Source organism: Schistocerca piceifrons, chromosome 3 (assembly GCF_021461385.2).
Source record: "Schistocerca piceifrons isolate TAMUIC-IGC-003096 chromosome 3, iqSchPice1.1, whole genome shotgun sequence".
NCBI classification, from domain to species: Eukaryota; Metazoa; Arthropoda; class Insecta; order Orthoptera; family Acrididae; genus Schistocerca; species Schistocerca piceifrons.
In genome coordinates, this window is record NC_060140.1 from 138,219,900 (window position 1) to 138,232,967 (window position 13,068).

The 13,068-nt window shown below is 43.4% G+C and overlaps 1 protein-coding gene across 1 annotated transcript in view; it reads left to right on the forward strand.

The window, feature by feature from the left end:
- The window catches only part of LOC124789292 (CTD nuclear envelope phosphatase 1 homolog), a 94,042-nt gene that overhangs the window by 33,456 nt on the left and 47,518 nt on the right, over positions 1-13,068 (forward strand). The window contains 2 exon segments of the mRNA XM_047256603.1: positions 5,119-5,196; positions 7,315-7,381. Coding sequence (XP_047112559.1) covers positions 5,119-5,196; positions 7,315-7,381 — 145 coding nt within the window.

A 13,068-nucleotide genomic window follows, 5' to 3' on the forward strand; every position in this document is an offset into this window, starting at 1 on the left:
ATGCCATCAGACATTAGTGAAAGAAAATAGAGAAAGCCATCTGCGAGCTTCATGTTTTATATGCTTGTTGTGGATTTCTGTACTCTTCTTTTTTGCATGTAAGCAGTGTTTGTCTTGGTGTAATTTGACTGTAAAGGTTGTTTAAGAAACCTATACATAATTATTTAACAATTGCAAGCATTTTCTAAGTACTGACAGTATTGTCAATAATATCAAAGCCACCTAAGACTGTAATAATAAATGTTATTTACCAGTGAACTTTATGCATATGGTCCTTCATAAGTAAGTATATGTGCGAAAAATTATTATAAAAAGAGTTTATTGTAGAAACTCACTTGAATAATGTATTATTGGATGGAGTACATTCCAGTGTTTTGTCAGATTGCTTCGATTTGAATAACTTCTGCTAAAAGTCCTGTTGTTGGTTTTGTTTAATCATGATTGCAATGCTGCAAGAGACTGCTTTATTTACTACAGTTTGCTAAGTACAGTGTTAGTGCCGTCACTGTTTCTCAAAGTGTCTCCACAACCAAAATATATTTTTGGGTTTGGAAGCCATTATTGAAATCAAGGAACAAAATCACTGCCTGGAGAAGTGTATCACTTAGATTTTCTAAGACCGTGCTTTGGTGTCTTCTTTGGCAGTGAGTGGAGCAGAAAGCAACCCTGAAATTATTCCACGAGACATTTAATGTCTTTATACATAAATATGACAGAGATTTAGGAACCAGGTTTTAAATTGTAAGACATTTCCAGGGGCAGATGTGGACTCTGACCCCAATCTATTGATTATGAACTGTAGATTAAAACTGCAAAAAGGTGGGAATTTAAGGAGATGGGACCTGGATAAACTGACTAAGCCAGAGGTTGCACAGAGTTTCAGGGAGAGCATAAGGGAACAATTGACAGGAATGGGGGAAAGAAATACAGTAGAAGAAGAATGGATAGCTCTGAGGGATGCAGTAGTGAAGGCAGCAGATGATCAAGTAGGTAAAAGGAGGAGGGCTAATAGAAATCCTTGGGTAACAGAAGAAATATTGAATTTAATTGAGGAAAGGAGAAAATATAAAAATGCAGTAAATGAAGCAGGCAAAAAGGAATACAAACGTCTCAAAAATGAGATCGACAGGAAGTGCAAAATGGCCAAGCAGGGATGGCTAGAGGACAAATGTAAGGATGTAGAGGCTTATCTCACTAGGGGTAAGATAAATACTGCCTACAGGAAAATTAAAGAGACCTTTGGAGATAAGAGAACCACTTGTATGAACATCAAGAGTTCAGATGGAAACCCAGTTCTAAGCAAAGAAGGGAAAGCAGAAAGGTGGAAGGAGTATATAGAGGGTCTATACAAGGGCAATGTACCTGAGGACAATATTATGGAAATGGAAGAGGATGTAGATGAAGATGAAATGGGAGATACAGTACTGCGTGAAGAGTTTGACAGAGCACTGAAAGACCTGAGTCGAAACAAGGCCCCGGGAGTAGACAACATTCCATTAGAACTACTGACGGCCTTGAGAGAGCCAATCCTCACAAAACTCTACCATCTGGTGAGCAAGATGTATGAGACAGGCGAAATACCCTCAGACTTTAAGAAGAATATAATAATTCCAATCCCAAAGAAAGCATGTGCTGATAGATGTGAAAATTACCAAACAATCAGTTTAATAAGTCACGGATGCAAAATACTAACGCGAATTCTTTACAGACGAATGGAAGAACTGGTAGAAGCCGACCTCGGGGAAGATCAGTTTGGATTCCATAGAAATATTGGAACACGTGAGGCAGTACTGACCCTATGACTTATCTTAGAAGCTAGATTAAGGAAAGGCAAACATACGTTTCTAGCATTTGCAGACTTAGAGAAAGCTTTTGACAATGTTGACTGGAATACTCACTTTCAAATTCTGAAGGTGGCAGGGGTAAAATACAGAGAGTGAAAAGCTATTTACAATTTGTACAGAAACCAGATGGCAGTTATAAGAGTAGAGGGGCACGAAAGGGAAGCAGTGGTTGGGAAGGGAGTGAGACAGGGTTGTAGCCTATCCCCGATGTTATTCAATCTGTATATTGAGCAAGCAGTGAAGGAAACGAGAAAAATTCGGAGTAGGTATAAAATCCATGGAGAAGAATTAAAAACTTTGAGGTTTACCGATGACATTGTAATTCTGTCAGAGACAGCAAAGGACCTGGAAGAGCAGTTGAACGGAATGGATAGTGTCTTGAAAGGAGGATATAAGATGAACATCAACAAAAGCAAAATGAGGATAATGGAATGTAATCGAGTTAACTCAGGTGATGCTGAGGGAATTAGAGTAGGAAATGAGACACTTAAAGTAGTAAAGGAGTTTTGCTATTTGGGGAGCAAAATAACTGATTATGGTCGAAGTAGAGAGGATATAAAATGTAGACTGGCAATGGCAAGGAAAGCGTTTCTGAAGAAGAAAAATTTGTTAACATCGAGTATAGATTTAAATGTCAGGAAGTCGGTTCTGAAAATATTTTTATGGAGTGTAGCCATGTATGGAAGTGAAACGTGGACGATAAAGAGCTTAGACAAGAAGAGAATAGAAGCTTTCAAAATGTGGTGCTACAGAAGAATGCTGAAGATTAGATGGTTAGATCACATAACTAATGAGGAGGTATTGAATAGGATTGGGGAGAAGAGAAGTTTGTGGCACAACTTGACTAGAAGAAGGGATCGGTTGGTAGGACATGCTCTGAAGCATCGAGGGATCACCAATTTAGTATTGGAGGGCAGCGTGGAGGGTAAAAATCGTAGAGGGATACCAAGAGATGAATGCACTAAACAGACTCAGAAGGATGTAGGTTGCAGTAGGTACTGGGAGATGAAGAAGCTTGCACAGGATAGAGTAGCATGGATAGCTGCATCAAACCAGTCTCAGGACTGAAGACCACCACAACAACAACATTAATATTATACATTCTTCAATGTTTTTTGGGTGTGTCCCTACATGTGTTCTTCCCATCAGGGCATAAATATCCTGACTGCCCTTTTCATTTAGCTCCAGCAGCTTGTAAGGCTCTGTGTAAACTTACATTCCTCTGATTCAATACTCTTAAGAATTCTGTGGATGTATGTGGGGGAAAGTAACATCTGACTTTCTTGATTGAATGTGAACTCTTGTAATTTTTAATGGCAAGCTTCACCATGATGTAAATCACTATCCCATTGTAAGCCACTGCAGTATTATAATGATCTCAGTGAATTCCAGGATGTGGCCAGACAGTTGTATACATAATGTTTGTCCCCTGTGTCATGCTTGCAGGGTTTGGACTCCTCTGCCTCATGACGTCTGCCCTATAGTATCGACATTACTTCTTTGCTAACTAATTACAGTGATAATGGAAAGTCCAGGATAGAATAACAACAATATGAGAAAACAGATTGCTACTCAGCGTAGAATGGGGGCTTGAGTTGCAGTCAGGCACAATGCTGAACTTTTAAGCTTTCGGACAAAAAAAGGCCTGAAATAGAAAACGCATTCATTCACACAAGAATAAGACACTCACACACATGGCCACTGTCTCGGGTTGTTGGGCCCAGCTGTGTACTGTAACTACGTCTGATGTGAGCTACAATCTGCTGGGGTTGGCAGTAAGTGGGAGGAGGAGGCATGCGGCGAGAAAGCAGAGGGATAGCAGATTAGGAGTGAGGAAAGGTGTGCTGCCTGTGGGTGTGCACAGGGATGTAGTTGGAACAAGATGGGCTGCTAGATGCTGTTGGGAGGTTGTTTAGGGAAAAAGGAGGGAGAGGGGGGGGAGACTTGTAGTTGCTTTGAGAGAATAGAAGGCACGTGTAGTGATGGAATGGGAGCAAAGACTGTGCTAGATAGGTGGAGGACTGGGACCAGCAAAGATGAGAACAGGGTGGGTACAAGAACAAAAGGTATGTTTGTACTGGTCCGTGACTGGCAGTACCCAAGATCGATTGACAACGACAAGGGATCGTACTGTCCCAACGTCTCTGTGCCGTTACTGCAGAGTATCCTGTTGCGCAAAGTACTTAGGCCACCAGTCGACCACCACACCTTTATTTAGGTACAGTGTCTTATTTTTAACTAGATGTTAAGACTGCAGAACGCTATCTAATTGCAGAAGATTCCAGTCGGAGAGGAGCCTCTGATGTCGACAAGAATCTAGCCCGCGCCGCAATCACACTGGCAATGAACCAATCGGACACGAAATCAGCCTTATTACAATTAATATTGCAGCCATCTCAACCGCTGACCATGCAAACAGCCTGTCTGCCAAATAATGGGAACAACACCCTGCCTAGACATGACGCTGAAATCGTACCAAGCCACGACAGAACTGCGAATAATCACTTAACAATATTCACACACCATTGATTACTGAAGTTAAGCAGTAGTGAATAAATGGCCCTATTTAATGAACCACTCTCGTTGTCTATGATACTGATCTCGTCAGAGCAACAAATTACTTTAATTTCAGTACCTGATTATCTTGCTTGATGATAAATGCGACATCCAACTAGCAATTGTTATCTTTCGCAACAAGCTTTTCACGACGCAGTACGTACTCTCTGACATAAACTCGGAACTACTTTATTACTTGTACTAAAATACCAATCTGTCTACTGTCTTGAAATGATTATTCTGTTTATGTACACTTCCATCACTACTGTTAGGAATTAAAACATTTTTAATTCTCCCTTAAATATTTCTCCAACTCGACGCAGCAATAATATGTAAGTGATGAGACTTCGCATGCGTCACAGAATAACGAATCTTTGTTAGTAGCAAAATCTTTGGTCTTTCCGTGAATAATTCAATTACTTCAATTAAACTTATTCATCATTTAGAAAACTTTTTCCCTTAATTGAAATCTTTTCTTTAATATTGAGACAATCTACTTTCAGTAGCCTATTTATAATTTCATTCCTTCAAGACCCTTTTACCAAACACATTTAAAACACCACATTATACATGATATCGACTCCACTGTATCAATATCTCTAAATTACACTCTTTTAGACTTCCGAAAATGATATAGATATATTCACACTAGATACCAATTGAATAGACTGGGAAATTTCCTTTAACCCCAATAAAATTGGATTTATTTTCCTTCTAGGTATCTCAATACATGTTGGTTATCACCAGTGAACGAGTGCCAGCAAATATATTATCAATCCCCACAATACGGAAACAGGTAATAAAAAAAATCAAACAAATATCCTAAATGTCACTGCCACTTTTCAGCTAACCTTAAGTTACAATTTAAAAGCAAATCTTGACCTCTTCAGGCGTTGACCACACGCGACCCACTAAGTTCCCTAACATTTTAATCGGCCACTCATCACCTTGATTAATCAAGTTTTGGTTTAGCTATGTGTAGCTCATTAAATGGTTCCTTCAATTTACTATCGCTTGTCTACTCAGTGATACGTGCACACCATCACCGCATAGTGAAACAGTTCGTCGTTCTATGAGCCAATTCGCTGTCTGCTGCAAGCTAGTGGTCTTGAAAATAAAACTACCAACACGTGTTCGAGGCTTTCCCTTCTCGATACACACACGCACAATAGCCAAACCACCTCAATAAAAATGACAAGCAGCCCAATTACCTCTGGGCGCGTCGCGACCGCTCAACATACAATGCAGACGGGATATCGGTCACACCGATTCCACAAAATTCTGCACTTAACAAATCAATCTCTCAATTAAATCAGGCTCACGCGGGACTCACCCTAGCAAATTTTACGAACGAAACTGTTCCCACAACTATAATCAACAAAATTCTGTGCACTCTCCCAAGACTTAGGTGTCAACTGAGTAGCCTCACTACACCACGCAGTGAAATGCTATAAGATCAGACCTGATATACGCCACTACCACCACTTGGTCGGTGAGAGGTCTATCCGGGAACTAACTAACCCTTTTCCTTGTACAATAGGAGCCATTTAAAACGAACAAACACGCAACGCCACACCAACTTTTAACAGTTAATGTAATAATCATCGATGCTGTCGATTCTTCGCAATAGCGGCTGGCTGCTGCCTGTCGCTCAGGCAGCATCTCTGGACGCAGCGAGGGCGATATGGTGGATTGCTGCAGTCGCGCATGCTCGCATGTGATAGACGCTCTCATATCATCTAGAACACAATTTGATTTTGGTTTTACCACATCATACACACATATTATCGTGACCACCAGGTGTTATCATTGATTTATCATGCAGGACGCTCAGCACCAGTAAGGGCGAACGTACCCCGTGCGTTTTGACACAGCACATGTTGCAGAGAGAATGCCCACCTGCACGTTTCAGAAAAGAAGGCATTTGTGGGAAGAATAGAGATGGTGCAAGCTGTGAAACAGTCACTGAAGTGAAGCACATCATGTTGGGTAACATATTCAGCTCTGATGAGGGGTAGTATACTGCCACCCACCGAATTACACAATATTCTTGTCCATCCCTATTCCAACTCTGCTCCTAACCCCTTGTATCATGCTGCTGCCCAACAGTGGCCAAGAGACATCTGGATCACACAGTCACTGATCGTGCTGCCCAACATGGCATGCTTCACTTCAGTGACTGCTTCACAGCACATGAAATCTGGATTCTTCCTACCAACACCGGCTTTTCTCAGTTGTGCATGTGGGAACCTTCTCTGCAATGTGTCATTTGTTCCCATAACACCCTTGGCCTCAACCAGCACTAGTCCCTGTTCTCCACATACCCACCCCCTCCTTCCATCCCACCAGTGTACCTTCTAGTCTTTTCCCCATCCCCCCCCTCCCGCACCCCCAACCTCACACACTCAACACAGTGTCCCAACTATGCACTTAGCAGCCCATCTTTACACACCTCATTCCTGCACACTCCTGCAGGCAACACAGCACTTCCCCCAACCATACCCTGCTACACCTCCCTCTCGTCCCCCATGCATTCTCCTTCTTACCCTCACCACCCAACCCAGCAGATTGCTGCTTGCATTAGACACAATCGACAGTTGGGCCCCAGTATCTGGAGACAGTGGCCATGTGTGTGTTTGAGTTGTGATTTTGCAAGTATGTGTGTTTTCTATTTCAGAAGAAGGACTTTCTTGTTCAACCACTGAAATGTTTAGCAGTCTTTTTTTGTTGTGACTGAACACCTCCTCTATACTACTGTAATACAGTGACAGAATTGTTGTATATTGTATGTTGCCTTGGAGTTAACTGCTGACTTTAATAAAGGTTCATTATAATATATTGTAAAACCATTTGTCATGTAACAACATCCATACCATCCATAACAAAATATAGTGAATGTTAACTCTGCCCACAGGTTGTACAACATCAACCAGTCAAGTATGAAATTTTCCCGCTATCACCTTTATCCAGGCACAGGCTCAGTAAGTTCAGATCAATATTATGTGTTTCTAAATAGTATTATTTAATATTAATAGTAGTTGTGAAGTGCTAATCCATGGTACCTATCTCCAAACTGCTAGTATGTTCTGATTCATCAATAATTGTTTGCAAATGTGTAAAGGAATAAAATTGTAAAAGTTTAGATGAGTAAGACTGTTCATAATTACCATTGTTCAGAAAAAATTTTGGTTTTATTTGATAATTAATGCTGATGATAACAGAAAGGAAGATAGTTAAAAAGGTTTGTGTAGGTTGTTGAGTGAAGCTCATACTCTGTGATGTGTCAAAGGTTTTTCTCTGTTCATGAAGTACTGAACCTATTTGATACTGCTCCTTATTTTTCCCTTTGAGTTTGGTAAACTTTGTCCTCGTTAGTGGATAGTGTAAACAGTAATTGCTTATCTATATTTCACAAAACTAAAAACATAAGAGACATTGTGTGCTGTTATAAGCAGTCACATTATGAATAGGGGCAGTTGTCAAAGTTATACTTTTTATTAAGGTCTGCAGGTGTTTGTGTGATGTTGTCAAATAAAGTTTAGAAAACCAATATATGGATGTAACCTCCTCCATGGGGGTTTAAGTTTTCCCTGCATTCATTTTTTCTTGTATACCTATGAGAAATCAAGAACTAAAACCTAAAATCTCTCTGTGTTTAGGAAAATCTACATACAGGAAAAAACTTAATATTCTGTCCTGTATCTTGGAATTTTAAACTTACTCTATTTTCTGTTCTGTAGTAATCTGTAAAATGTTGTTATTCTCCTCATAACCATCCAAATTATTTGATAGGTGAAAAGAAAGAGAAAGGCAATTTGCTGTCAGTGTCATGGTAAGAAAGGTAGCACAGTGGGAATCAAATTGGTCTTCATGGTAAAGGCTGTTTGTCAGAACAAGAACGTACGACTCACATTGAATCTTTATTAAAATCATTAGTAAATGTGTAAAATCCAACTTTATGGATTCTAGAAAGGCATTCTCTGTTTAGTGCTGTTGCGATTTCCTGTTTTGTGCTGGGCAACAGACAGTTTCGTGTAGCACTGAGAGCAGTCACTATTCTCCATTCTTCCCAATCACAGACCAGAGGTTGGACACGATTGTTCTCTGTATTCTACCTAGAAAGAAAAAGAAATGAGGCAGTGGGCAGTACTAAGGAACTGTTTGTTGTGGTGCAAGGGTTCTGCTGTCTTGATGCACACTTATAATTCCCCCCAGGGGGCTCACCACTCTTTGGTGAGTTCATGCTTGGCTGCCTTGGGGCCCCAGCCTTTGCAGCATTTTCTCCTTTCTGTGCTGCATGTCTATCCTCTTGCTATTCTTTTTCCCGTCACTTGGGGAACGTGTCTGGGATGTTACTGGGCGTGTTCTGCATTGTCTGTCGCGTACGTAAGAACTGTCTCACCTTTGTATTTCGTTCCCTTTTCCATTCTTTGTTTCCCTTCTCATCTCGTTCCTCCACTTTGGCATTTGAGGTTCCTCTTTTCTTTCTTCCTCCTTGTGCACTCCTTAAGGCCAACCCATGCGTCTGACGTGTGACAGGTGACTGGGTGATGTGTAATTCCCAGCCCTGGGTCGACAGGTAGGGTTCGAACATACCCCTGGTGAAAGCCAGGCCCAGGGAGGGGTGATTGCCTTAGCTGCAACCTTCCCAAATTGCCTATTGGTCCCTCTGTCAGATGTTCGGGAGGTTTGACCTGAGATGTGAACAATCACCTGAGGCGGGTGCGCGCCTTGTGAAGAGGTCCCCCTGATGGAAGAGCATGCCATCGGAGACATTGGCAATCGTGGAGAATTTCCTCACGATGAGTCAGTCATCTTCCCAATCAATGTCTACGAAACGTAAACATAATGAGACTAATGATTCAAAGACCCCTCCCCCTGCACCACGATTCCTTGTGGTCTCACGTACTGAAGATGGTCAGTCCTTCACCTCGGTAAATCCATTTATTATTGAGAAAGGTGTTGATGCAATTGCCAGCCCTGTGAAATTCTGCTCTCGTTTAAGAAATGTTACTTTGCTTTTGGAGAGTACGTCTGATTCTCAAGCGCAACACTGCTTGCTGCCTCACTTCTCCACGGCTACCCTGTTCGTGTTGAGGCCCATAGAACTTTGATTCTTCCCGTAATGTAATTTACACTAGGCTGTTTGACAGTCTAACCGAGGCCGAAATCCAATCTTACCTCTCTGATCAGGGCTTCGTTGCCGTCCATCATGTGATGAAAAAGGTGGATTCCTCCTTAGTGCCCACCTGTACTCTTTTTCTCACCTTTGATAGAGTGGTGCTTCCGTTCAAGATCAAAGCAGGCTATGAAATTATCATGGTCCGGCCATACCCTCCGAACTCGATGCGCTGCTACCAGTGTCATCGTTTCAGATCACATTAGAATGCCACCTCCTCTCGGGACTGTTCCATGTATCTTGGTGAGCGGGCTGTCCAAGAGATCCGGATAAAGGAAAAAGTGCCTTACCCAGTCACTCGCAAGTTACTGGCTATTCGCAAACCCTGCATTGTCCCATCTGGCACCTGTAGTTCTGTTCTTGTTACCCCTCGCTCTACAAAGGATGTGGCCACGCAGACATGTGACCTCCAATTCAGCTCTGAGGTTGTGAAATCGCCCATTGCCAAGGTAGCATAGTCATTCCCCCATCCAGCAGTGCATCAGGCCGTCAAACTCTCTCCTCAAGTGGTGAAGCCACCAGCTACACAACCAGTAGACCAGAAAGGACAGAATGAGTACTCCTGTGAAGACTTCCTCCGTCCCTCCAGTCAAACACCCAAGTCTTCCTCTAACCAGAAAGGCTTGAAGAAGTCCACCAAGGCAAATGGTCTTCTCCTTCACCAACTTGAAGATCCTCTTCAATGGTGTCGCCACGTGATACCTTAGCGCAGCCAGCCTCCGTGTTGCCGGTGCGCACCACCAACCGTTTTTCAACGTTGGACTCCACAGACTGACTGCACAAGCAAGCCAATGCTTCTGTGGACCCCATGGAGCAGGATCCTCCTGCCTCTGCGCCCTGAGGTAGCGACTCTTCACATGCTGTCACTTAGCAGCTGCCGATGTGACACCCCTGCGTCTCTTCCTCATCATGATCTTCTGCCAGTGAAACATTTGCAGCCTTTGGTCCCACAAAGAGGATTTACGGCTGCTTTTAACATTGCAGCGTCCCCTTGTACTCTGCTTCCAGGAAACAAAATTGCGCCCACACAACCACTTTGAGCTTTCACATTTCTTACCGATTTGTTTTGACCTTCCCGATGAGGTCAGCATTCCATCTCATGGGGGCAGGCGTCATACTGCTCATACAAGATGACATTCATAGTCACCCAGTCTCCCTGACTGCCCATCTTCAAGCTGTTCCAGTTCGCCTTTTATTCCTCACCTGAGTTTTTCCCTCTGTACCATTTATGTACCTCCGCCATTCGATGTCACCAGGGCAGACTTCCTTCAGCTTATTGGGCAGCTACCTCCCCCATTTTTGCTACTCAGTGACTTTAATGTGCATCATATCCTTTGGGGTTCTCTCAGGACCTGTCAGAGAGGTGCCTTTTTGGCTGATCCTCTTAACCAGCTTAACCTATTCTGCCTTAACACTGGAGCACCCACTTTCCTTTCCGACTCCTCACTCACCTATTCCCATTTGGACCTATCCTTGTGGTCTGCCCAGCCTGCTCATCGTCTTGAGTGGTCCGCTCTTTCTGACACCTACTCAAGCGACCATTTCCTGTGTGCTATCTGCTTGCTGACTCCTACCCCATCCACATGCATGCCCAATTGGCAACTTACTAAGGCTGACTGGCAGCTTTACTCCTCCCTGGCGACCTTCGAAGAACAAGATTTCCCCAGTTGTGATGACCAGGTGGAATGTGTCTCAGTTGTTATCCTTACTGCTGCATAATGTTCCATTCCTCGCATTTCCTCCTTACCATGCAGTATCCCAGTCCCCTGGCGGACTGAGGCATGCTGCAACACAATTCATGCACAGAGACCTGCTCTACACATTTTTGACCATCATCCTATGCTGGCAAACTTCATTCATTATAAACAGATGTGTGCAAAGTGTCATCATGTTCTTCGAGACAGCTAACGAGCTAGCTGGATTTCATTCATTAGTTCTTTTAACAGTTCCACCCCTTCCTCTGTCGTATGGGCCAACCTCCGACAGCTCTCTGGGACCAAGAGCCATTCCCCATTTCCTGCCTCACAGTAGCAGACGATGTTATCTTGGACCCAATTGGTATCCCCAACACCATGGGCCACAATTTTGCAGAAGTTTCGAGCTCTTCCCACTATCAGCCTGCCTTCCTCCATCGGAAATTAGCAGAGGAGGCTCAGGCGATACCCTTCTCTTCTCTGAATCATGAGTGTTACAATGCCACCTTTACTATGAGGGAGCTAGATCACGCTCTCGGTTCATCCCTATCCTGTGACACAGTGCCAGATGCCATTCACATCCATGTGACATTCACTTCTCTCTTGTGGGCAAGCACTTCCTGCTTGACGCGTGCAACCGCATCTGGGCAGAGGGCACATTTCCCTGACGCTGGTATGAAGCCACTGTCATACCCATACCTAAGCCCGGTGAGGGCAAAGACCTTCCTTCTAGCTACTGTCCCATCTCTCTTACCAGCTGTGTTTGCAAGATGATAGAACGTATGATTCATGCACGGCTGGTATGGTGGCTTGAGTCTTGCAATTTACTGCCAAATGTACAGTGTGAATTTCGAGCACGGCATACTACAGTTGACACTCTTGTTACTTTGTTGACCCAAGTCATGAATGTTTTTCTGTGTAAATACCAGACTGTGGCCGTATTTTTTGGTTTGGAGAAGGCCTACACCACTTGCTGGAGAACTGGTATCCTCTGTAATCTTTACACATGGGGCTTCCATGGTCACCTACCCTGTTTCCTTCAGGCATTTTTAAAAGACCGAGTTTTCAAGGTGCATGTGGATTCTGCTTTGTTGGACACCTTTATCCATGAAAATGGTATTCCTCAGGGGCCTGTCTCCCACTGGGCATCTCTGGCTCCCTTTTTGTTGGCAATTTTGCCATCTGTTGCAGTTCTCCAGGACCTGTCTCACTGAACGGCGTATTCGCCGATGTCTTGATCATCTTTACTCCTGGGGCATCAACAATGGCTTTCATTTTTCCACAGACGAAACCGTCTGTATGAATTTCTGATGGCGCAATTGGTTTCTCCCACCATCTTTACATCTTGGGCCTATTACCCTTCCGTTCATTGAAACTACGAAGTTCCTGGGGCTCATGCTCGATGGAAAACTCTCTTGGTCCTCCCATGTGTCTTACCTGGCAGCCCACTGTACGCGGTTGCTCAATGTCCTACGTGTCATCAGCCGATCAAACCACTCTCCTACGTTTGTACTGGTACCTTTTCCATTTGAAACTCAACTATGGGTGCTTTGTTTATGCGTCTGCAAGTCCATCCTTCCTATATCATTCAACACTGTCCACCATCGTCACATCCGTTTGGCCACTGGTGCTTTCTACACTAGCCCGGTTGAGAGTCTGTATGCTGAAGCTGCTGAACTATCACTGTCCTACCACCGCGACTTTCTCCTCAGCCGTTTGTCTGCCAGGTGTGGCCACCCATCCAATGCCTCCTTCTTTGATGATTCCTTTGATCGCCAGTATGGAGTGCGTCCCC